Here is a 26,463-nt window from a genome sequence, read left to right as displayed (position 1 = left end):
TATTTTATTTTGAGGTGACTCACCAGAAATAAAAATATCCTGAGCGCAATGTGTCTTACAAAAAAGACAGTTTTTTTACACTTACAAATAAACACAAAAGGAATCCCAAAACCAAACTAACAGCGAAGGATGATACCAAGAGAGTCGGAATTAGGGTATTATTAGCAAGGGTCTTGCTACCAACGTAAATTTGAATTTCCAACGCCTACCGCGATGCCACTTATTCTGAATTGTAATATACAGGCTGTCCCTGAAATGCGCGGCAAAATTTTAACCACGAGCTACTAGGCTTCATGTAGAACTCGGAAAAAATATTTAAAAAATTCTGTCAAAAAATAAAACGACATTTAATTTTTGAGCTACAATTTTTTTTAATTGCTTTTAGTCTTCTACGTTTTTCTACAACCTCGTAGGTAAAATTTCGGCACATTTTAAAAATACACCCTGTATATCATATTTTATAAAATGTACACAAATGCGGTTTCCTTGTTTTAAAGCATATTTCCTAGAGGTTACTTCGCATTGGCGTACATTTTACAAAATATGATATACAAGGGTGTAGTTTTAAAATGTGACGAAATTTTACCTACAAGGTTGTGGGACAACATTGAAGAATAAAACCAATTTAAGAAAATGTACCTCAAAAATTAAATGCCACTTTATTTTTTGAGAGAATTTTTTAAATATTGTTTCCGAGTTCTACATGAAGCCTAGTAGCTCGTGGTTAAAAATTTGCCGTCCATTTCAGGGACACCTGTAGTATGGAACTAATTACATATATTTTACTAAAATTTTACAAAAAAAACTAAAAAAGTGAGTTGTTTTATTTGTCACCCGATGGATAACTCACTTGTTCGGTAACTGTAAATTTGTCATTTTTACAAAAAAATCTAAGGAAACGCTGGTTAAATGTCATTTTAGACTGAAACGATTTTGTTTGTTTTTTCCTAACGATTATTTTGGAAATAATAATGGTTTTTTTTTTTTTAATTTTGCGTCGAAGTTGGCATTGAAGAGTCGATTGAGAATGAACCACTCGTCGTAAAAACACAGATTTTTCAAATTGCAGATTAAAAACAAACAATGAAGAAAGTGAGGTTAGATTTAAACAGCTGATCAGAGTTGTAATCCGGTGGTGCGTTCACAATCGACGCCAACTTCGACGCCACATTTAAAAAAACACCGGTTATATCAATATTTTATTATGCCTCTGCCAACACCAATTGCTACTTATTTTTGAGTACGAAACATTCCAAAAGCAACCAGCCCCTAGTTGGCCACACTAAGAAAAAAATTAATTTCATATTATTAACAATTACACCAAACGGAACCAAGACATGGCGATGTCACTCTGACGTTCCAAAACGTTTTTACAATCTATGCGTACTGTTAGAAAGACGACTTCTTGTAAGCCTTCCTGACAGTGACAACTTGCGACATCATCCCTGTATACTGTATGAGCTTGGGCTCGTGGTTGTGACATCCTTCCACCAAAGCTTCTCTTCCGATAGTGGTGACTTTAGTCTTACACCTGTTCTGCTTGAAAGTGGTATAATATTGCGAACAAGTCCAGACAGTCTTGTGGGGCAGCTTCCGGTAAATGAGGTAGTCGTATCCATCGAGGATAATTTTGGGGTTCTTCACGGCCACATCAAAATAAATGGTACCTAAAAATGGACACACTGTAAAAGACGAGAGGAGAGTGAAGACGAGACGCAGTGAAAGAGCGAGTGCGGTGAATAAAAGAAAAACAGAAGGTTGGTAGGATTTATTGTGACAATTATTATTGTCTGATTACAGTGACGATATCTGAGAGCATGTTCCTGTACTTGTTTCTGTTCTTGACGCGGGGTTCGTGGTTGTGTACGCCTGTGACGTAGGCGATTCTACCGCTGGTCACGATTCTGCTCTTGCACCTGTGCTGCTTGTCTTTGATGCGTCCGTAGTAGGCGGTGCACATCCAGGTGGTCCTGTCGGGGTACTTCTTCAGGAGGAGGTAGTCGTAATCGTCTAAGAAAAGTTTGGGGTTCTTATCTCCGACACCGAAATAAACGACCCCTACAACATTTTCCACAAGTGATTCATTCGTCTGTACAAGTCCCACTAGGAATACAAGTGTCGCAGATCGAGTGAAAAATGTTTGAGACATTCAGTATTTATTAGTAAACAGTACCGCCACTTCTACAAAATCCCAACAAATATAATCTACGACAAGAATCGCTAAAGTCTAAGGGTCGCGCTGGATGGTGACGTATTGGGACAGCAAGTTCCTGAACTTCCTGTCCTTCCTCGGCTTGGCCTCGTGGTTGTGTTGGTGGTTGTTGATGCGGACGATCCTGCCGCTGGTCACTATCGTCGACTTGCATCTGTTTTCCCGCGAATTGAAATAGTGATTGCACTTCCAGATCGTCCTGTTCGTCTCCTTCCGGTAGACCAGATAGTCGTGGTCGTCTATAACAATCTTCGGATTTTTCGTCGCAACGTCAAAGTATATTATATCTGAAAGGAAGACCACGTGAGAACGGCAACTCTCAGCTAGATACATTCACTAAGCACACAACCTTTTCTCTTCTCAAAATAATTAAGGGTGGACCGAGCAATACTGCAAACTCAAACAAAATTGTTAGTGAGTGACGAGACCAGCTCTTGTAAAATGGTTTATTCAACTGGGTACAGTTCAGGGCGGTACAGGGCGGGTTGGAGTGCTGTGGTGAAAGTTTTGACAAGGTGGCGGCACTGTGACCTGCGCCAACTCTTTACTCTGAGACAAAAAGTGAAATGTATGACGCACCTAACCTCAAACGTCAAGTTTTTGGGTCAAAATGTTTGGTCGCACTGACAAACATTTTGACCGTCACTGGTTCACTCAGAAATGACACGAACAAATCAATTTCACAGTTACAAACAATTCGAGTCCTTAAATTACGAAATTTTCTCACTTACAAGTTTCGTACTCGGGGGCGAAAAAATTGTAACCTCACCAGTACGAATCAACTTTGTTTAGATCGGCCAACACTGGGATTTACACACGTGCACAATTTGGACCTTCCCGACAATGAAATGTTGAGTCAAGTACACGAATTCTTCACGGAATTAACACAATTTCAAACTTTTTCTTACGCAAATTCTGTCAACGTGTCGTTTCAGTGGTGCCAACTTGTACCAAGATTTGGGGATATTTGTAGTTTAGCCAACACAAAACAAAATGTCTTTGGAAGAGAATTTAAATTTTGTGCCCCCTCAACCCACGTTTCGAGATGTCGCTTCGTCTTAACCCCAACCCCACATGGTACAAGTGCACTGAGCCACCCTTCACTGACAAGATAAAATCTTTCACCACAACAGTCCGCACAATTTGAGTAAAACTAGTCTTTCCGAATAATCGAGACGACTTGGGGTAGCAAATCTTTATGTCTGTTTGTTTTCAGATTGGGGATGTGGTTGTGGCGGCCATAGATGTACGCCATTCGTTGTGACGTCACCACTCTCACTTTGCACCTCTCTGTCTGCGGGTGGAAGTACTTTTTACAAATCCAAGTGGTCGCGTCTGTTTTCTTCCTCAACATGAGGTACTCGAAATCCTCCATGATTATTTTGGGGTTTTTGGTGCCCATATCAAAATAAATATAACCTGAAAATGACACAGTATTAACAAGATGGAGACGTTCTAAGCGACAGGGCTACCAACAGTTGTGTTAATAGTAACAGTCTTGACAGTTATGAAGACATGACAATCTAGAAAAATTTGTTTAATTCCACAAGAAATTACACGGAAAAATAATTTTTTGAACAACTAGATCTATGTTTTACAATATGTACGATTCGGGAGATTTTGTTGGTGAGGTCTTGGTGCTTGAGTCTGGGCTCGTGGTTGTGGTCGCCATTGCTCACAAAAACTTCCCTCCCACTGGTGGAGATTCTAGACTTACAACTAGTCCTGCCGTAAGAAGCACAAATCCACAACGTCTTGTTCTTTTTCTTCCTGTTTATGATGTAGTCGTGTCCATCCAACACCAACTTCGGGTTCTTGGTCCCAGGAATAAAGAATATCAAACCTGCAAAACACCACATAAGAGACGCACAAAACGGGTCCGTGTGGTATTCAACGGGATCATTTCAACCAACACTTTAAACAGACAGTATTTATTTATTTTTGGTACATTACATGTGTGCTATGTACACCTGTTGGGAAATCATTTTGCTGAAGTCACTCCCGGACAGTCTGGGCTGATGGTTGTGCGCGACTCCGTTGACCAAGACCTGTCTGCCGGTCGTGTGGACTCTCGACTTGCAACTTGTTTTGCCATAAGAGGCGCACTTCCACATCGTTTTGTTTTGCATCCGTCTGTTTATTATGTAGTCGTGACAGTTGAGAATCAGTTTAGGGTGTTTATTGCCGGGAACGAAATAAATCACACCTGCAAAACAGCAAATAAACGAAAAACGATCAAAATAACGGGAATACTAATCGTAACATGTGACAAAAAGACTATTCTAACTGTTTCAATCGATTTATTCAGGGTACACCAGACTAGGCGGAAGTTCAACCGTTGCGTGCACGAAACGCAAAAATCGAGCTACTTCTTCGACCTGGTGATGTCGACAACTTGCGACACCATCTGGCTGAAGTCTTCCTCTTTTAGTTTGGTCTCGTGGTTGTGGGGAAAGTTATTTATTATGACTTTCCGACCGGTGGTGTGGATTCTTGATTTGCATCCGGTTTTTGCGTACGAAGAGCACATCCACATCGTTTTGTCTACTTTTTTTTTGTTTATTAAGTAACTGTAGTTCTCGACGATCAACTTGGGGTGTTTTTGACCGGGCATAAAGTGTATCACACCTGAAAAATATTAAACAGTGTTTTGGTAAATTTTTGGAGATTGGACCCTTCATACTTAATTAACCACCAACCAATTACACAAATCACAAATGTAACACGTTTATTACAAAACAACAAAATGACAAATTTCGATAAAATGGCGGACGCCATTTTAATAAAGTTCAACAATCTCTTTTTTTTATTTTTCTTATTACGGATACAATTTTGGAAATTCTCCGCAGAAATCGTGATCATCGTTGATTTTGACGCCATTTCTTGAAGTGGTGAGTCTAGATCTGAACTTGGTTTTGTACTAAGTTCACAGTCTTGTTAAAATATTGTATGATCTTGGTGTTTCACAGCCATGTCGAAAAACAAAATCCCTAAAAGTAAAAGTTTAATCAAAAATTGACAAAGTTGTGCCAATGTGATAATAAAAAAATTAGAAGCAGACTCACTAGGTATACTTACTTGCAGAGGTGTAGGATGTCTGGATGTGAAAAGAAAAACAAGAGAAAAGTTGGAGTGGTCTTTATTTGAATATTAATAAAAATAAGGAAATTCTAGAATAATAAATAAGATGTTACGAAACATTACCTTGTTGTGTGTTTCACAAAATAGATAGTGTTAGAATCGACTGTCATTTGACCACTTCCGGCGATTTGACAGCCGAGACTAGCGCCAACGACTAAACCACCACCATAACTGTCAAACCTTGCACCGTGAAATAAAACAGAAAAAATCTATTCTCTCCCTTTTTGGATCAAACGTAACAAACCTAAATCAAAATGTTATTTTTCGTAAGTTAGAATTGGCAAAAGTCCGAATTTGGGCCAAAAATGTTTTTTTCAAGTTTTCACAATCGACACCACTTGCGACACCATATTTTTAAGCTTCTTCCTGCGGCGGCCGTTGGGGGCGTGGTTGTGGTTTCCGCTTATTCTGACGGAATTTCCTGAAGTTGTCAGTCTAGATTTGCACTTGGTTTTGTAGTAAGAGGTGCAAATCCAAGTGGTTTTGCCAGAAGATTTTCTGCAGATAAAGTAGGTGCAACGGTTCAGTATGAGCTTGGGGTGTTTGACAGCCATGTCAAAATACAAAATCCCTAAAAGTAAAAGTTTGGTCAGAAAATAGTTGCAATTGTGAAAACGCAATTAAAAACAAATCAGAAAAGAAATAATTTAAAAACATGGAAGTAGATTCACCACGTAAATACTTGCAGAGGTGTGACAGGCCTGGAAGTGTAAAGAAAAACATAACAAACATTGTACTTTGTTGTTTTTATTAGAACATTAACAATAAAGAATAAACATGAGAAGACATTTCCTCGTTGTGTAATTCGCAAGATGACCGATCAAAGAGCACTGGCGTCAGAATCAACTGTCACTTGCATCACTTCCGGTGATTTGACACTTGATACTAGCGCCAACTGCGAAACCACCACCAAGTGTCAAATCTTGTGTCGTCGAATAAAAATCAATTTCGCTCCCATTTAAAAATAAACACAACAAAATTAAATCAAAATGCTATTTTTTGTAAGTTAGAATTGGCAAAGTTCGAATTTACGCTAAAAATGTTTCTTTCAAGTTTTCACAATCGACACCACTTGCGACACCATATTTTTACACTTCTCGCTGTCGCCGTTGGGGGCGTGGTTGTGGTTTCCACTGACTTTGACGCAATTTCCTGAAGTGGTCAGTCTAGATTTGCACTTGGTTTTGTAGTAAGAAGTGCACATCCAAGTGGTCTTGTCAAAAGACTTTCTGCTGATAGTGTAGGTGCAACGGTTCAGTATGATTTTGGGGTGTTTGACGGCCATGTCAAAATACAAAATGCCTAAAAGTAAAAGTTTTGTCAGAAAATAGTTGCAATTGTGAAAACGTGATTAAAAACAAATCAGAAAAGAAATTATTTAAAAAAAGTGGATTCACCACGTACTTACTTGCAGAGGTGTGACAGCTTAGAGGTGTAAAGAAAAACAAAAAAACATTGTACTTAGTTGTTTTTATTGGAACATTAACAAATAATTGTAGAATAATAAACATAATTTCTCCTGATGTTAATAAAATTATTATTTTAACATCAGGAGAAATTTCCTCGTTGTGTAATTAGCAAGATGGCCGATCAAAGAGCATTGGCGCCAGAATCAACTGTCCTTTGCATTACTTGATTTGACATTTGACACCAGCGCCAACTGCGAAACCACCACCAACTGTCAAATCTTGTGTGATCGAATTCAAATCAATTTCTCTCCGATTTCAGAATAAACACAACACAATTAGATCAAAACGTATTATTTTCCACGAGATAGAATTCCCGAAAGTCCGAATTTGCACCAAACTGTTCCTTCAAGTTCTCACGATCGACACGACTTGCGACAACATATTTTTAAACTTGGTGCTGTCGCCGCTGGGCGTGTGGTTGTGCTCCCCGCTGATCCGCACGATCCTCCCCGTGGTGGTGATCTTGCACTTGCACTTCGTCTTGTAGTAAGACGGACATAACCAGAGAGTTTTGTTTTGCATCTTCTTGTGGACAGTGTAGGAGTAATTTTCTAGGATTATTTTGGGGTACTTCTTGCCTACGTCGAAGAATATCGTACCTAAAAAAATACGTGTTACGATGTATAGACATTGTCACACTGAGGGTTAGTAGCACGTGGGACAGGGGAATCGAGTGATTGAAACAATCTCAACGGTGTAAAATTTTATTCAAGTGGTACAGTTTGGGTTTATGATGGAGACGCAGTGGTAGGGTAGTTTGTCGACGTCTCTTTTTCGCTTGGGGGGATGGTTGTGTGTGCCTCTCACCACTACAGTCTTCCCCGTGGTGAGCAACCTCGACTGACACTTAGTCGTAGAGTATGTCGAACATATCCACAACGTACTGTTCTGTTTCTTATCCTTGAGTCTATAGTCGTGCTGGTTCAGTATTATCTTTGGATTCTTCTTTCTTGTGTTGTCAAAATATATAATTCCTGAAACAAAGACACACTTGAAGACAGTGCGCCGATGTTGCAGCTCGACAACAAATAAATAGTTATTTACATTACAAAAGCGGTAGGCTACACTTTACAGCGCAAGGTTTTTGTTAAAATACTCCCGCTTTGCGGTCGTGTTTCAATCTAAAAACCTCGCGCTGTAAAATGTAGACTACCGCATTAGTACCTAATGTATTAATCTTTTTGGCCGACGACCTATTACCCGTTTTCTCAAATTTGAAATTTGTTGTAACCTATAATTTTGCAAAACCTGTGAAAAACTGATGTTTTGATTAATGCAATGGGAGAAAGTTATCTATTATACCGACAACTGACGTGCTTACGATGTACATCACAATATAGGGCCATCAGGCTTTAGACGAAAACAATGAAATTATGTTCATTTTTGGAAACTGAAGGGATCAATGGTAGCGGTATCTTGTCTTAGTATAAATGGGCTTTATTTATGATACGCTAACAGTTTTTTTGGAGGTCCCTGAAAGCTTAAAATTTTCGTGTCAGTTTACACACTCCGTGCGGTAAAAATAGGTAGTTTGTTTGGTTAGTGTGTAAAAATCAAGATACCGTAGCTGTTCAAAATGTGTAAACATATCATTTAGAGCTGAGGAGGCCAAAAAATCTTTTGTCTGAAACGTCAAGTTTTAGTGCACTCAAACTTTTACAATTTGGACAATCTGATACATCATTTGTTTGTATTTTCTTTATAGGAGTAATTGTCTAGGATTATTTTACTTCTTGCCTACGTCGAAGAATATCGTACCTAAAAAAATATGTGTTACGATGTACACATTGTCACACTCAGGGTTAGTAGCACGTGGGCAGAGGGATCAAGTGATTGAAACAATCTCAACGATGCCAAATTTTATTCAAGTGGGTAGAGTCTTGGTTTATGATGGAGACGCACTGGTAGGGTAGTTTGTCGACGTCTCTGATTCGCTTGGGGAGATGGTTGTGTGTGCCGCTCACCACTACAGTCTTCCCCGTGGTGAGCAACTTCGACAGACACTTAGTCCTAGAGTAAGTCGAACATCTCCACAACGTTCTGTCATGTGTCTTATACTTCAGTCTGTAGTCGTGCTGGTTCAGTATCAGCTTTGGATACTTCTTTTTAGTGTTGTCAAAATATATAATTCCTGAAACAAACACACGCTTGAAGATGGTGCGCTGATGTTGCAGCTCGAAACAAATAAAAATCTTTTGTCTGGAACGTTAAGTTTTAATGCACTCAAACTTTTACAATTTGGACAATCTGATACATCATTTGGTTGTATTTTCTTTGAGGGTTGGGTTGGTGGTTGTGTTCGCCTTTCAAGACTGCCACTTTCCCTGTGGTTGTCACTCTCGAGGGACACCTCGTTTTGTAGTAGGAAGAACAAATCCATTCGGTCTTGTTCGTTAGTCGCACTTTGATTTTGTAGTCGTAGTTGTCTAAGATGATCTTTGGGTGTTTTATGCCAGAGTCGAAATAGATTATTCCTACAAAAAATTGATTATGAATGACGCAACTTGTACAGAAGAACCGAAACACAAAACTTTCATTGGAAACTTTAGTTGAAGAGCAATACATACGTATTTAGAATTCGGGAGATTCTGGTCTGAATATATTTTTCAGAGTTTGGGCAGATTGGTAAAAACTGGTGATTTTCATTGACAATTTAATTCATGTATAAAAAATCTCATAAGGCGCTGTGATTTTGTCACTTTGACAGCGGATAAAAGTTTGCCCTAACTTTTATCCGGCAAAAACACTCAGGTAACTTATACCTTTAGTTGCTAGGCATCTAATACCTTTAATACCAAATAAAAAAATTAAATTTGCATTGTTCATTCATTAAATTGTCTCGCCGAATTACACTCGAGGTTTCATTTAGTCAGGAAAAATATTTATTTGCAACTCAAACTAATTGCTTGACAATTAGACTCGAAAAATTGGCACGATAAAATCAACTCCGGCCTACGGCCGTCGTGCTTTTATCGTACCAATTTTTCTCGTCTAATTGCTAAGCAATACGTTTTCGTTGCAAAAAATATTTTTCCGACTAAATGAAACCTCTTGTGTAATTACAGTCGAATATTTTTGAGGAATGAGGCGATGATGAGTGCTATACCCAACGGTTGAGTCTACGAAATAACAAATTTGTGACGTTCGTTTGCGTGAGGTCAACCGGTGCGGATCACTTTTTGCACTTCTTTGCGATATTTTGACCGACGAAAACAACACACTAGTCACATTGTACTGAAAATGAAAAATAATTCTCTTAAGTAATTCTAGAAAAAAAAAATCAAAATAGGTTTCGTGACAAATTGGAGCAAAATAAACTGAAAATGCACTTTTACGTTTGGGACAAAAATAAAAAATATCAATATACAGATGTCCCCAAAAAAAGACGAGGAGGATTTTAATTATTACCTATAGTAGATTCATTTTTGTAATGACGAACTAGCTGGAACTTTTTTTTTTTGTTAGATTTTTTTACAAAATAAATAAAAATTGGACATTTGGCAAAGATTTAAATTGTCATACTAGCTGATTCGCCTGTTATTTAAAACGAGCTAGCTGAATCGTGTTTATACAGCGTGAATTCGAAATACGTCACAATCTTGAAACCCCAGGATCTTCAAACCAATTGTAAAAATCACGTGCACTCAGTTTTGCGCTATAGATCCGCATAAGGGCAGAAAAGCCATATAAACTTCAACCACAAAAGTTGAGTACGCCACTGATATCACGTTAGGCCGGATAGTAAGATTTAAAAAGTTATCGAGTGCAACGCAAAAAAGGTGCAAAAAGTTTTGTTACGCGGGTGCTAGTACCGCGTGCACATTAGTTGCGTTCAGTGCGACCTTCGGCTATTGTTTGTTTCGAATTTTGCGTCTCAGTACTCTCAGTGTGCCATTATCATGGAAAATTATACCAATAGTTAAATGACCGATGTGGTACTTTGTTACGGAAGTGCAGATGGTGTTGGCTTAAGGGCCGAGCTTTGTATCACGAAAAGTTTCCGGCGGGTCGTGTGCCGCATTCGCAAACATTTCTGGTTGTTGTCTACGGGAAAATGGTAGGTTCCTTTCGATTGCATTCGCCAGCAAGAGTTTTGTGAGTGATTCAAATGTGCGTCGATCAACCTGATTTTATGCGAATAGTGTTAACGGAGTTTTTAACACCCATATTCATCAGCGCAAATCCCGGACGATGCAGCAAGTTTTGCAAGGGTTCGGGACAATCTACATCGAAGGGCACAGGCGTGTATTAGAAATCACGACCGGCATTTTGAACATTGTGTCTAATAATTGTAACTACGGTAGCTGTGGTTTTTGCTTTGACTTTTCCTTTCACTTGGTTTTCACTCTTAATGTTACACGTTTTTGCGGCTGTCTGTTTAAAGTGTTTTTGTCACTCTCGGTTTTTAAATCGTTTTTGCGGATATTCATGTTTCGATTTATTTGAACTTTCAGAAGCGTCTCATTCGGGATGGAATTAAGTTAAATTGGACTTTATGAATTTAAAATGTTTAAGCACATTTTCGGTTTATTCATTTCCTGAAGATCCTGGGGTTTTAAGATTGTGACGTATTTCGAATTCACCCTGTATGTAAGCGGGATACTACGCAAAGTTGTACTGGTCAACTTGTCCGAGACTATTCTGTCCAAAGACTGGTTATGGGTTTCATTACTGACTCCTTTTTTGACCATTACTGACCGGTTGATTTGCACGCGGGTAATCGCTCACTTTCCAACCTTTAAGAGGTTCGAAAAGCTGTACGTTACTAACCGATTGTGAAAAAAAGAAATTACTCATGGAGATAGTGGAAACGTAATGAAAAAGTACAAAATTGTAGAAGCAAATGACGTGACCCATAACTTAACTTTTTAAAAACCTAAATTCGCAGTAAAAAGGTGTATTCACATGACAAACGTTACTAAATTTAGTAACTCTGGTTCATTACAAAAATGAAATTACTACTGGGTTATTCATATAAGATGACGAGCCTGACCAGGTAAAAATACAACCCAAAATACACTTTACAAAGCATTCAATGTATTTTGGTATTTAAAAATTAAATCAGGAATCCGAGTAAAGTCCATTCAAAAAACATTTGGACTGTCAAAATCAAAATTGCAGTTGCTAGGTTGGTTAAATCACTAGTTATTTTCATATTGCCCGATTGGTATCTATGATTTTTTTGATTTTTCAAACTATTCATTTGTTTAAATTGACATTGTCAAATAAATTGCAAAATTATTTTAGTGCATTTTGTAAAAATGTTAAAATGGAAAGTTCAAACGAACTGTGGTGGTTCTATTGGCGCGAGAGAAAAGGGCCATAACAAATTATTATATTATAAAGCCATCCCTTCAACAAAAAACGTTTCTGATTTTAACCCAACTGTGGAGAAACAGCATCTTGCATTGTGAAAATGAAAACCTAATTACAGCTGATTGGTTAACTACCTATGTGATGTTCCACCCAATATATCCTTAGCGGAATCTGACTCAGACAGGTATGGGAAGCGATTTTCAATTTTGGTTATTTAGTATTTAGCTTTTACCGGTTTTCAGTTTATCGTGTGTCACCTTCTGTTTTTCTTTGTGTTTTTTATAAACTTGATTAAATTGCTGTTTAAGTTGCTGCATTTTGTTTCAAGTGTTCAAAATATTTTTAGTTCAATGATTAAAAAGGAAAACATAACCTAAATATATTTTGTAACTAGATTTCGACGTGGGTACACCCTAGCGAAATTTTTTTATACCCAAGTACAGTCAAAAGAAGCATTTTATTTAAAATTTAATTTTGACAGTTCACGAGTTTTTTAATTTACTATAGGTATTCTATTAATTTGAAAGGTGTAGAGATATTTTCATATTTGATGGCGGAAACAAAAGACTGAGAAATGTCACAAAATTGTATTGTCAGTGTCAAATTTCTCAAAGACGTTCGTGATTTCGACAGAAATGCAGCAAATTGGCAATAAGAAAGTTATTCATCGTCGAACTAGAGACAAAATGTGTAATACGTTTGAATATATGAGAATAACTTTTCCTTTTGAACCACTGACAAAAATTGGTTTATTTTTTCAATTTAGCGAAAATTTAAATTTACCTAGACATTCCTTTTTACGGCGTTTATGAGAAATTTGACACTGACAAAACATTTTTGTGACATTTCTCAGTCTTTTGTTTCCGCCACCAAATATGAAAATACCTCCAGTGAGTTTTTTTTTACTGAACATAAAATTCGTGAATCTGTAAGTTTGGTTGCCTATTTCAAATGAATTGATTTGTCCATTTTAGAACTGAACATAGCCATTTTACATTGTATGTTCAGCGAAATAAAAAACGCAGCGTATACACCAAATTAAATGGTTGGGAATAGGTTACAAAATGACCTAGTAAATTCACGTAGTCAGGGGTTTCAAGGTTAAACTGTCAAAAAAATGTTTTTTTTCAAATACGAACATACTTTTTTATTAGACCCTTTTGTAGCCTATTCATTTAATTTGGTGTATAAATAATTCCAATCCTCCGATAAATAAGAGAGTTATGGACTCGTCTTCTTTTTTGGGACACTTCTGTATACTGATTGATCATTTGAAATGGTTGACAATGCCAAACTGATAAAAAATTCAATACTTCATTGTTAAATAATATTGATTAATTTAATTTGTTTTTTGTTCGACACTGTCAGAATTTGGGAATTTTCTCCTGTGTGAACGGATTTTGATAAATGTCACAACGTGTCAAAACGAAACGTCAAGCTAATTTTAAAGATTTTAAGCGATTTGGAGCCTTTAAGGGGCTCGTCGAACAAAAAAACGTATTCAACTCGTTCGTGTGTAAATTGGGCCTTTTTTGGCACGAACTCATTAAATAAACTACTATTGTTACTGTACAATTGTATACTGTTAGGAAAAATATGGTGTCTTCTAATAAAACATTATTATTATGTTATTATTAAAAAATTGTTAATTCAAGATTTGAAGATAAGAGGTTTGCGTGAAATAGGTATCAGTTTCGAAAAAAAATGTAAATCCGTGAAATAATTAACGAATAGTTATTTGTATAACTAGTTATGAAAGTAATACTTTTTTCATGAATTTGCAGATTGATAATAATCAAGCAAATAAGTGAAAAAAGGAGACTTTCATAACGTGTTGTACACGTTATTTTTTTGCATATCGATGTAAGGACTGGTCCAAAAGGATTAAAATTAGCTTGACGTTTCGTTTTGACAAGACAAGTTGTGACATTTATCAAAATCCGTTCACACAGGAGAAAATTCTCAAATTCTGACAGTGTCGAACAAAAACTATTTTATCTTCAAGCGGACCACAAAAAAAATCGAACATGAACTCGTTTGTGCAGTTACAGTAAAATGACAATTTTCAATCTTACAATTTAAGGGGCTCGTTGAACAAAAAAACGTATTCAATTCGTTCTTGTGTAAATTGAGCCCAATTTACACACGAACTCGTTAAATAAACTACTATTATATCATTCAGAGTAGATCTTTTTGTGCTTTGCCCAGCTGCTGACTTCGTCTCGGTCTTCAATCTTTGGGCTTAGCACAAAAAGACTCACTTCTACACACTTAATGATATCGGGTGTTTTTTAAAATTTCACCTCATAGTAGGCGTTGGAGAGTCGATTGTGAACTCACTATACAGGTTACGGAAACGGATCAGCTGTTTAAATCTTACGTTTTACACGAGTGGTGCATACACAATCGACTCTTCAACGCCTACTACGAGGTGAAATTAAAAAAAAAAACACCCGATATAATCTACTATTGTTGACTAATTTGTGCGGAAATTGGGAAAATATGTGAAAATAAAGTGTATAAATTATACACAAAAAAGATAAAATGCGAATTATGTAACAAGATTACGAAAAAACGAAAATAAACATGAACATAACTACTTTCTGGACTTGTACTACACCGAGAATAAAAGCCCTCGCTTGAAAGTTATACCTACTGATCGAAAAAACAAAATGATTGTCAATACTATTAATTTTGATTAATTATTGCACAAGACAATTTTGTTCAAACTTTTTTTGAAACTGATGTTTCACACAAACGTTTTTATGTTAGAATCTTCTTGAATTAACAAGTTTCATTTAAAAAAAATATTCAAAATTTCGATTAGCTGAATACGAATGTTAAAAGTTGTGATTCTTGATTAATAATACTAATAACAATGTTTTGTCACAAAATATACTTTGTCCAGCGAGAGATTGGGAGATTTTAAATTGCATTAAATTAACGCAACACTACAAAATGCACTAGAATACATTAATTAGAGCTTAATTTCAGGGCAAAAGTATTACTGCTTAAAGGATATATTTCAAATTTTACGTGCGCTAGGTACTAAAGAGCGATCAAATTAATTTGTAATCGAGTTATCCATGAATCCAAAATCGTATGTCGTTACTTGAACTCCACGCTCCAATAATCGCAGCGCGAAACACAGGTTAGATCTCAACATATCAAAGACATACGGATTCAAATCCATGGATGATCTGATTACAAATTAATTTGATCGCTCGATACTTTCTCTACGTAGAATTTAGTGATTTTTATGTCAACCAATCTCTCGCTGGACAAACTTTACCACATTTTGATGACAGTATATTAACAAAACAAATTAAATTAAACATAATTATTTAACCATAAAATGTTTTTTGATGAATTTTTTATTTGTTTGTCATTATCAATCGTTTAGGATGAACACCCTATATATTTATTTATTCCAATTCAGAAATTTCACATTTAATGTTATGGGAATTATATTTTTATGAATAAAGATAACTAATCCTTGAACTTGTATCGAGAATAAAATCTCCCGCTTGTGAAAATTTTATTAATTATTTTGATCAAAACCAGAACGTCAAAAGCCTCAACTGAAATCGATTTCCAACATTACTTTTTGTTGACACTTATTGTCCGGAAAATTTGTTAGTATTAAATAAAAAGATTTAAAAAAAACACCGAAAACTGAATAACAACTTTATTCAAATAAAATAACTAATAATCACAGTAAAAATGCTTATAAAACATTCACGATTGTTTCAAATTCGGACTATCTATAATAAGCCATGCCAAAACCAAATAACCACCACCTATTGAATTAAGTTGGTGAAAACAAAATTACACTAAGCGAGATTAAGTTAATCGTAATCAAATGCGAGATTAATTGAACACGTGATCAGATTGAACCAATCGAAGTTTCGGATTCATGGGTTAATAGCGCATTAAAATTTAATTCGAATTAAATGTTTCATTCTCTTTCTATAAACTGGCCCTAAATGTACTAATGACAATTTTGATATGACTAGGTTGCCAGACACAACGTTGCCGGCTGATTTTCTGGGTAGATTGCAGTGTTGGTGGTTATTTGGTTTTGACACGACATATGAAAATTGGCATTTTAGTTGGCAACATTGTGATTGAATTGAATTGCACTAAATCAATTACGGCATTGACAAGACGAATCTTTAAAAACGACATGTCATGACAGGACACGACGCCAATCTAACAAAAACATTTCTTGGCCTGCTGCGTCTTTAAAACAATCGTGAATGTTTAATATGTACTCACTTAAATACCATGCGATTGACAATAAAAAAAATCGAGAAGCCCGTGATTAATACATTTCAGTTGGCAGCACGTAAAAATTTAATTCAAATGTCATTTCATTACAATAGTAGTTGTCATTATTAATTTTTGTAATTTGCCTCCACTTTGATTCTCTAATAGACATCATATTAACAAACGCCACGTCATCATCTGCGATGTCTGTATAGCCATTAATTCACGGAACATTTTACGAAAATTTTTAGGTTGGCAAAGCTTGATGCGGAATTATCTTGTCGTGCATGTCAGTTTACATTAGAAAATGTGTCAAGAATAGGAAGTGTCCAGTGGAAAAATTTGACAGTATTTTTTAGCAATTTCACGTATTTCAGGGGGCGTACATGCAAGATTATCTTGATTATCTTACATATTCGTGTTTTGTGACAGAATTTTGACAAAACAAACGGCCACTAGATCAAATTTTTAAACGACATTACCAACCGCCACAAAAATCTCTAAATCGACTAAAGTCAAAAGTTTTGTTTAAAAAGGGCAAATTACAAAAAATAGTGTAAAAAACTTGTTTCGTAAGACCTTGAAGCATTCATTCTTTAAAATAACTCGTGGCTACGCCACTCATTTTTTAAACTTAAATTCGTGCGTCAAGACTGGTCTTATGAAACTTGTTTTTTAACATACTATTATATGCAGGGTTTTTTAAATGCTAGTATCAAAAAAAACCTGGGTCATATGGAGATTCTAAAGAGTCCAGAAAACCATTTTTTTTCTAATCTAAAACGGTATAGATAAACTAACCCTGTCCATGCACATTCTACGCCACAGACACAACAATAGTAAACAATAGCAATAACAAGTAACAAAATTGTTATTGTTGCTTGACAACCCCAATTACGTCTTTAATTACCTTTAATTCAGGAGCGTCAATTTTAACCAAAATTTAATTTATTTTTAATTATCTCGAAAACGAAGACTTTTATTAGATAATTTTTTGTGTGTATGAGTTCTACTCATCTTCACCTATTACCAGTCTTTTTTTGTACTTGCATTTAAAAAACACCCTGTATAATCACTAACCTAACTTTTAAGACTGACAACTGCTAATTGAAATCTTAACGAATTACCAACTGAAATGTTTGGTCACAGCATACTCTAATTTTTTCGATCTCACAGTATTTTTTAACGGCAAAATCTTTCAGTCATCACGTTTGCGAAGCCCTCCGGACAATTTGCACTTTCTGCGTCACTAAAAATTTACAGTCTCCTTCAAACGTGGCGACGTGATTGTGACAACCGTTCCGGATGTGCAAAACCTTCCCCGTCGTGATCATTCTCACCCTGCACTTAAACTTGTTCTTGTGGGTGCAGCACCAGACGGTCTTGTGGGGGAAAATGCGCTCGATTTTGTGTTGAAAGTTGTCGACGATCATGATGGGGTACTTTTTGCCACGATTAAAATATACCTAGAAAAGAACTTGCACAGTTCAAAGGTTTTGAAACGAGGCTCGGGACTTTGCCTAGGTTAACAAAACGACTTTTCTTAAAATGAGGTGCGGGTGGTATTTGGGTCGACTATTCAAGTGAATTGCTACTGTGGGAAAGACTTTATTCGTCGAAAATTACAGATCAAAGCGGATAAGTCTCCAAGCAACAAATAGTGCACATCGAAATTGGTTGCAATTCCGGGTTATGTCAGTTTTTTAACAAACATTTTTCCTTGGTGGGCTTTTTCTTTGAGATACCTTCTGGGGATGTCGTGGGAGTGCAAGCCCATCCTGACGACAACTTTTCCGTTCTTTGTGTAACATTTGGCTTGGCACGTTGGTTTATAACACTTCCAGAGCTTCTTGCCCTTAACAGTTTGAACGCATTTGTAAACTTGCTCCTGAGTCACTAGAAGGTCCCCCGCCCAGGCACTCCGAATAAAGTGAAACATACCTGAGGAGAAGAAACCAAATCAGCAGGGGGGATCAGCACTGGGCGCACTGTCTATTGCTATTCCATTAAATAAATTTGAATTTAAAACGCCAAGAAAATTTAAAATTAAATTATCACAAAGGGGGTACGGCATCCAGGACGGAGAGAACATGTTGGGTATTAGTAATAACATAAAAAACGATCGAAATCAAATTTTTATTTACATTCCAAAATCAACAACTTTCCATGTAAAAATAAAAGTTATGGTCAATTCCGACTAACTTTGCGACGATCTGATCAGTTTGACAATTTTGCTTTTACAAAAAGAAGAAAATATAATTTCTTTGCCACCGTACAATATACAGGGTGAGAAAATTTTCTTTAACTCAAGATACAAAAATGTGGATTTTCTAGAGCCAAATGAACGATTCACCCTGTACATTGTCATATTTATTATTACATTAAATATTCTAAATCCTTTTTCCCCAGGAACTAAAACAAAATAAAAAAATTGATTTAAAAAAATCGATATACAGTGTGAATGAGTATTTTTTCACTTTTGTATCATCTAATGTCAGAAAAATTATCTTGAGATTTTTTTGCCTTTTTGCCCCAACCTTGTTATAATAATAAGACTAAATGTTCTTTGATAATTTTGCTTTTCTAAAAAAAAAATAAAAATATATATTTTGTTTGCCACCACACAATACAGGGTGTTATTGAAATGCATGACAAAATGACATTTATTTTTTGAGCTACAATTTTTTTAAATTGCTTTTAGTCTTCTACGTTGTCCCACAACCTCGTAGGTAAAATTTTCGCACATTCTAAAATACACCCTGTTTATCATATTTTATAAAACGTACACCAAGGCGGTTTCCTTGTTTTAAAGCATATTTCCTAGCGGTTACGTCGCATTGGCGTACATTTTATAAAATATCATATACGCCGTGTATTTTTAAAATGTGGCAAAACTTTACCTACGAGGTTGTGAGAGACTAAAAGCGATTATAAAAAATTGTACCTCAAAAATTATTTTATTTTTTGACAAAGAATTTTTTCAATATTTTTTCCGAGTTCTACGTGAAGCCAGTAGCTCGTGGTTAAAATTTGGTCACACATTTCAATAACACCCTGTATAGAGCATGAGAATTTTTTAAAAATTCTTATTGATAAAAAATGTGGATCTTCGTAGTCAAATGAAACATTCACCCTGTACATTTTCATCTTTTTATCAAATATTGTGAAAAGTACAGAGACGATTGTAAAATATTCCATTTATATTTTTACAATATACAGGGTGAGAGAAAATTTTACTTAACTCCGATACTACAAACATGGATTAGAATCAAATGAAACATTCACTCTGTACATTGTAGTGTTTTTTAAATATTGAGAAGCTGTATAATATTCCAAAAAGGTTTTCCTCTTGAGCTAAAACAGATTTAAAAATACATTTTTGGCGCTAAATTCAAAATAAACAATAAGCATTTTTGAACAGAACCTTTTTGGATAACAAAATGTACAGGGTGGACCAAAACATTTCCGAACTCCGTAATTATTCGAAAAATAGAATTTCAACAGTTTGACAATTCTAAAATTGACAACTGTCACACACTGAAGAAAAAAATGAACCGGTGAAGAAATGTGAATGAGTAATTTTTTTCGCTTTCGCATTATCTAATCCAGCCAAAAAAATCTATCTCGCAGATTTTATTGGCCTTTTGATAAACAAAAATGGTCATAAAAAAAACAAAAACACGCTTCGAACGACTTCTTTATTCATAAATTCTGAAATATAAATAAAAAGATTAGGACGACCTATTACATAAAACCCCAACTAAATTTTTTAAGTAAGTATATTATTAATCACACTGTCGCCGCCACCTGTTCAGCTTATGCCTTATGGAATCAAAAGGGGTCTCTCTGGCAGCATTGGGGTACCTGCAAAAACTCATTTTACCCAAAACCAAACAAAACCAAATTTGTGTACATTTCACTGAGCGTGGTGTACACAGTTCTGGGCGACACGTTCGGCTTCTTCAGCATCACTTCCTTGAGCTCCCTCATGAAGATTATCTTCTCTTCGGCGGCAAAATCCGGAGGATGGTTGTGCGGCTTGTTCAACTTTATGTCTTGTATGGAGCCCTCCGACGGGATGACCGCCCTCGCGTGACACCCCAACCGCTTGTACTCCAAGCAGCGCAAGTAACTGAAACCATCGCAAGCACAAGTGCACTCGCTCGTTACTTAAGTACACGTTCTATACTTACATCATGGGGGGCTTCCCTTTAGTGATATTAACATGAAAGACAAATCCATCAACAATATATCTCGGCATGTTCCTTTTTCTTTTAGATTTACACTCCACAGTATCTGCGTTAAAGTAAAAAAATGTATTAATGCTGAGGTACAGGTGGCAGGTTACTTATGCTAGAGGTGAATGGCAGTGTGTTCAGTTCGCGGTCCGCACAAATAAAACAACACAATTTTGTTTTCTTTATTTATTAACAAATCAATGCCGATTGGTCAGTTTGTTACTTCCACCTCGCCATACACGACCTGACAGACGAGTACTACTAAAGAGTTTGGCTCCATCTTGAAAGCTAAACAAGTGAAATGTCAATCCAGACACCCCAGACATTTTGGCAACACTGTCCCATAATTTTCTTTATGACCAAGTCGGTTCCGTTCTTGCAGGCAGCTTTCAATTGGTCCAGAAAATCCCAAGTTTTTTGTTTTCGTCTTGGGGGTGGCTGTGGGGGAGGAAAACCACCGTTCTGTGCGGGGACAGTGTCAAATTCAAAATTGCTCTAAACCGACAATCGATTGTTTGGCCTTGCAGCACCGTACATAGCTACAAGACCATTGTCAAACGACACCATTACGACCTTGAAATGTCAATTTGACATTTGCTGCTTGTTTCCCCTAACAAGAGATATTACGTAATAATACACAGAGCTGTCCTGCTTTCAGCTTCTCGATTGTTTCATCCGGAACAAGATCACTGTTTTCTTCGGCTAAAATGTCTCTACCATTAAAAAACAAACGAACGTCAAATCTCTTTATTGCCTCGATCATTTACAAAACCGTCAAGCTTCGGCCATTTTCCAGCGCGCCATCGATGACCTAACCGACGCGAACGATTTGAGTTTGGCTCCATCTGGAAAACTGAACGACAAGTTAAAACGTCAATCCGGACAACCCACGCACATTCTGGCAACACTGTCGTAAATGCTCTTAATCGAGAGGTCGATTCCGCTCTTGCAGGCGACCTTCAACTGGTCCAAAAATTCCATGGTGAGCTTCTCATTCTTGTCTTGTGGGTGGTTGTGGGGGCGGAAAACCACCGTCCTGTTCGGGGGCAGGTTCAGGTTGAGGACCGCCCGCGAGCGACAACCGAGCTGCTTGGACTTGCAGCACCGCATATAGCTACAACAGCGGCGCCATTACGACCTTGACAACCGACCGCAGCGCTCTACTGTCAATGTCACATTTACCGTTTGTTTCCTCTAACGTACGCCGTTATGTAATAGTACCCATTTACGCAGAGCCGTCCTGTCCTCACCTTCTGGACCACTTCATCTGGAACAATCGCAAGGATCACTGACTGGATTCGCGTCGGCTGAAATTTGTTTCACCAGTAAAAAACAAGTGAACGTCTAAAACGCCTTTATTTGCCGCACGAACTGTCAACTCATTTACAAAACAAAATTCTTTCAGGCTTCCGCCATCTTCCAACGAGCCATCGAGGACCTCACCGAACAGTACGGCTTCAGATTGGCTCCTTCGGGATACCTGAAACAAAATCTTGACAGTCTGACCCAACAAGATCGCGACGTACGTTTTGGCGATGTCTTGGTAGATGGTCTTGAGCGGCAGGTTGACCCCGCTCGTGCAGACCATCTTGAGTCTCTTCATGAAGCGCAGCGCCACCTCGTCGTTGTAGTCTTGGGGGTGGTTGTGGGGGTGCGTGAGAACCACTTTGCGCGGTCTTTCGTTCAGTGTGAAATTACCTCTGGCCTTGCAGCCCAACTTGCTAGCTTTGGAACACCTCAAATACCTGGAAAAACGTTGTCAAGACGACACCACGACGATTCTCTCTCTATTACCATTTCCTCATGGCACATTTGCTGATTACGTATAAATGACCCTCAGAAAAAATTTTGCTGTCGCCGGGTTTCTTTCGCCTACCTACAACAACAACAACCACAGATAGTATCTACTCCACTGGTAAAAGCAAACTGTCACATTTTACTCCTTAAATCTTCTATACTTAACTCACACTTCAAATGCTAAATCAAATTGAAAAAAAACTGCGACCAGACTTGATACGTATATTTTTTTACCAAACACTACATTCTCTTAATCTGCACAATTACAAAAACGGATTTCTTCGCCATCTGTGCAACGACGAACTCACATTTTTGAATTGTATTTCTTCTGCGGCTTTAGGGTATCTGCAAAAACCAAATCAAAAATATTCCCCGACATTTTGGACCAGTATTTACACTTCGGCGACCGTCTCGTAGACCTTCTTCAGCGTTGCCTTCTCCATCGAGTTGGACCGTACGGCGTTCTTCAGCTCTCTTATGAAGGCGTCTTTTTCTTCAGCGTTCACGTCCGGGGGGTGGTTGTGGGGTTGGGTCATTTTTAACATGCTCAGAGTTCCTCCAACCGGGATTGTTGCTCGCCCACGACATCCAGATCTCTTGTGTTCCGCACACCCCAAATAGCTGACCGAATGACAATTTGGTGAAAAACAAAAAATCCCTATACCCAAAAGCGATCTAGTGCAGCGCTAGTGTACTGGGTGTTCCATCAAAACGTTCAAGTGCCTAAATTCACGTCCAAACTGAGATCATTTTGACAGACATGTTGAAAATAAAAATTTTGACATTTTTCAAAAAAAATCTATCTTGAGTGGTTTCTTTTCGATATAAATTATCACTCAATATGAACTTTTGAACAAATGTTGTGATTTGACATTTATCACATTAGCTTAAAAAAAAATTGAAAATACACATTTTGGCATATCAAAAATCAAACATTCCAGTGTGAGTATACGTTTACGCTGTTAAACAGAGCCTTAATAGTTATTTACGAACCAAGTGCGGGAAGACGATGTTCCCGCATGAGCGCATGTTTTAAAGCACGAGCGACGAAGGAACGAGTGCCTTTAATTAACGCGCGAATGAACGGAAGATGTCTTCACGCAAGTGGTTCGTACAATATTTTTTGGACGAAAATTAAATTAACATTTTTTGTTTTAATACATTAAACATAAACGAACATAAAACCAAGTAGGCAGTGATCTTTGGTTATTAGAAACAATTGCTTCACTTGATATTTCAATTTTTGCAATAATTTGTGAATTTTGTAGGAACAATTTTCAACGATTATTAATCTTTCCGTAATTCTTTAATGGAGGAAAACCCAGGGAAGTTGTGTCTTATGTACTAAATTTTATTATTATCAAGACAGATTTTTTTTTGAATGCCTCAAAGGGCCAGTGTTTTTTGCAATTTTTACATTCGAGTCGATCGGGAAGCACTCGTTTCGGAGCGACCGTTGGATGTTGGAAGCGTTGCTTTCAAGGCTATGAGTACAAAAAATAATTTTTCACCAGAACTGTCACTTCGCAAAGCAACCATTTTTTTTTTTTTTTTGTTAGCTCACCCGGTATAATTTGACACCACTACGAAGACAATCTGAAACACCCAGTACCGTGTCCTGTCGTCGATAACATCGCAGACAACAAATTCCAACTATTATCTCTTGGTAAAACAAATACTTGATGATATATTTACCGTAATGGCGGAGTACCGGCGATAACATTATTGTGATAGACAAATCCATCAACAACAAATCTCATTCGGTTTATTCGTTTTTTGGGGGCCGATGCCTCTTCGTAACTGCGTTGAATTTTGAAATGTTCTAAAAATAACAGAATATTAGCTAGCACCTGATGCAATTTTCCTCTTTGAAAAAAATGATTTCACGGCAAGAGGCTGTGCAAACACCAAAATACTTCCGTTTCGTGACGTAATTCTTGTCTTTCCGTCAAACAATTTTTTTTTTTTGTGTGAAAGTGTATGACACGGCGCGTTTTTGGGCGTCCTCATCTCTCGAAAACTGTTGACGACCACTGGTCCACCTCAACTGAACTAAACACATCACCCAGTTTTCTGCGTCAATAGATTTATTTTTCGAATCAAAATAAACAAAACAAGTACAAGCTGGTTTTCCCAGATTTTTTAATATAAGAAAACCAAGCATCATCGACAATAATTTTATTAAAAATCAAAATACAAACTGTAACAAATGAATTAAATAGTAACCGAACAAAAACAACACGTCAGTCCTCCTCACGCTAGAGCGATCTGTCTCCACCTTCGCATCGACGTGACAATTTTCTTGTACGGACACAGCTCTGCCCCTTCGGGATGACTGGAAACACAAGAAAATTCGAGTTCCTTGAAGCGAGTTAAAAAACAATTTTTTAATGGCCGTTACGACTTACAGTATGGCCGCCCCTTCATAAATTTGTTTGAGAGGAGCTGTGGGACGACAGTCGATGTGCGTCTTTAGGACAGCTAAAAAGTCGCCCTTGATGCTGGCTTCTTGAAACGGTGGATGATTGTGTTCTTTTCTTAGGATTACGTCGTTAAGTGAACCTCCCACGGGTATTTGAGCTCTGGCTTTGCAAGCGAGTCTTTTGTATTCGGCGCAAACCAAATATCTAAAGTAAAAGAAAACTTGTACCAATAATAATGTTTGAGGATTGGCAAAGGACTAACGTGCATCATTCTTTTCATCCCGAACATCATTTGATTATATGCGTGCAGCGAGGGCAATAATTACACGAGAATTGAAAAGGCATATTAGTCCAGTGCTATATGTGGTATTTTTTGCACGGCTTTATGCATCTAACTTTAAAATAAATTTGTGCAAAAAGATTTAAGGCAGGGCACACATTTTTTTCTTGATCACAACATGGATGAATGGGGTTTAACTGTCAACGTGATATTACTCAGTCCAAGTGGGTTTCATGATTTTCACTTAAATATTGATATGAAATAAATAAAAGTATACACGAATTATATCGGGTGTGTCAAAAAGGACGGACAGGTGTTTCAGTAGCATAGCATAGCATAACAAAGACCCCGATTTTATAGCAAAAACTGTTATGCAGTTTTCAGTTTAAAAAAAATTCTCAAAAAGTGAAAACGGCAGCAACGCAATAGATAACTAAAAACTATGCACAATGGCCGGCAATAAAAACTAGCAATCACTTTTCTGTCACATCAAAATCCAAATGTGTAATCAATGCTTTAATGACACTGACATAACATGGCTAACTTTTTTTGCCGACCACCATACCTAGTTATAAAAACTCTTAGCGTACAGCTGAATTTAAAAAAAAACGGGAAATAAAATTTTTCCTAACTAGTGGAGTAACGTTAGGTTTTTATTTCGGAACCGGTAGCAAGAGCTCGGATTTGAACGAAATTTTTTTAATGTGTTATAAATAAAACATATTAAAACCTTTATAGCTTAAAAATTGCCGCTCATTGTTTGTTTCATTAATTTATTGTTTATTTATAAAAACTGAAATTTTCCAGTTAGAAATCGTTATTTTCGCAAGAAAAATACTAGAGAACAATATAGAATGACTTTGGGAAGAGTATATTGTTATATTGAAACTTGTTTGGAATTAATTGTATGTAGAAAAAGAACAATAGGCAGATGTTCGGTAGCCCGGTGTTGACCGGCTCAGATAGAAACACGTTCAGTTTGTCTTCTAGAGTCGCATAGTTAGAATTTTTTGAAGAAAATATATAATTATTTTAATGGTTTTTGACAAAAAAGTGTTTAGTAATACCATGCGATCGAAAATAAAAAAAATCCAGAGGTCCGTGAGTAATACGCTTCAGTTGGCAACACGTAAAAATGTAATTCAAATGTCATCAGACGTCATTACAATGGAGAACTGTCATTATTAATTATTGACTATTAAAATGTGTTCACTTCAGAGCAAAACATTTTCAATGTGCAGTGTTACTTCAGAAACGGCGAATCATCCTATTCAACACCTCTAGTTTTCGAGGAATTTCAACAAAAGTTTCCGGACTT

The 26,463-nt window shown here is 36.9% G+C and overlaps 2 protein-coding genes across 9 annotated transcripts in view; both read right to left on the bottom strand.

The window, feature by feature from the left end:
* LOC138136524 (protein tramtrack, beta isoform-like) overlaps positions 1-26,463 on the bottom strand; it is a 108,262-nt gene that overhangs the window by 44,449 nt on the left and 37,350 nt on the right. Inside the window, exons 4-6 of one of the 8 annotated variants that reach the window (XM_069055748.1) lie at positions 20,601-20,703; positions 20,321-20,539; positions 20,087-20,271 (exon numbers count right to left, since the gene is read on the bottom strand). The exons of 4 other annotated variants lie outside the window; for them this stretch is intronic. In XM_069055748.1, the coding sequence (XP_068911849.1) occupies positions 20,193-20,271; positions 20,321-20,539; positions 20,601-20,703 (401 nt within the window). In that variant the 3' untranslated portion in view covers positions 20,087-20,192. Of the gene's footprint in view, positions 1-20,086; positions 20,272-20,320; positions 20,540-20,600; positions 20,704-22,650; positions 22,788-22,838; positions 23,064-24,137; positions 24,265-24,605; positions 24,804-24,850; positions 25,070-26,463 lie in introns of those variants that run through there. 3 more of the 8 variants (XM_069055745.1, XM_069055746.1, XM_069055747.1) reach the window with 3 other exon arrangements.
* LOC138136532 (uncharacterized) overlaps positions 21,985-26,463 on the bottom strand; it is a 34,245-nt gene continuing 29,766 nt past the window's right edge. Inside the window, exons 2-4 of the mRNA XM_069055756.1 lie at positions 22,440-22,521; positions 22,172-22,390; positions 21,985-22,125 (exon numbers count right to left, since the gene is read on the bottom strand). Coding sequence (XP_068911857.1) covers positions 22,047-22,125; positions 22,172-22,390; positions 22,440-22,450 — 309 coding nt within the window. The 5' untranslated portion in view covers positions 22,451-22,521 and the 3' untranslated portion in view covers positions 21,985-22,046. The remainder of the gene's footprint in view (positions 22,126-22,171; positions 22,391-22,439; positions 22,522-26,463) is intronic.

Source organism: Tenebrio molitor, chromosome 8 (genome assembly GCF_963966145.1).
Source record: "Tenebrio molitor chromosome 8, icTenMoli1.1, whole genome shotgun sequence".
Taxonomy (NCBI): Eukaryota; Metazoa; Arthropoda; class Insecta; order Coleoptera; family Tenebrionidae; genus Tenebrio; species Tenebrio molitor.
This window is presented reverse-complemented; position numbering and strand designations above follow the sequence as displayed.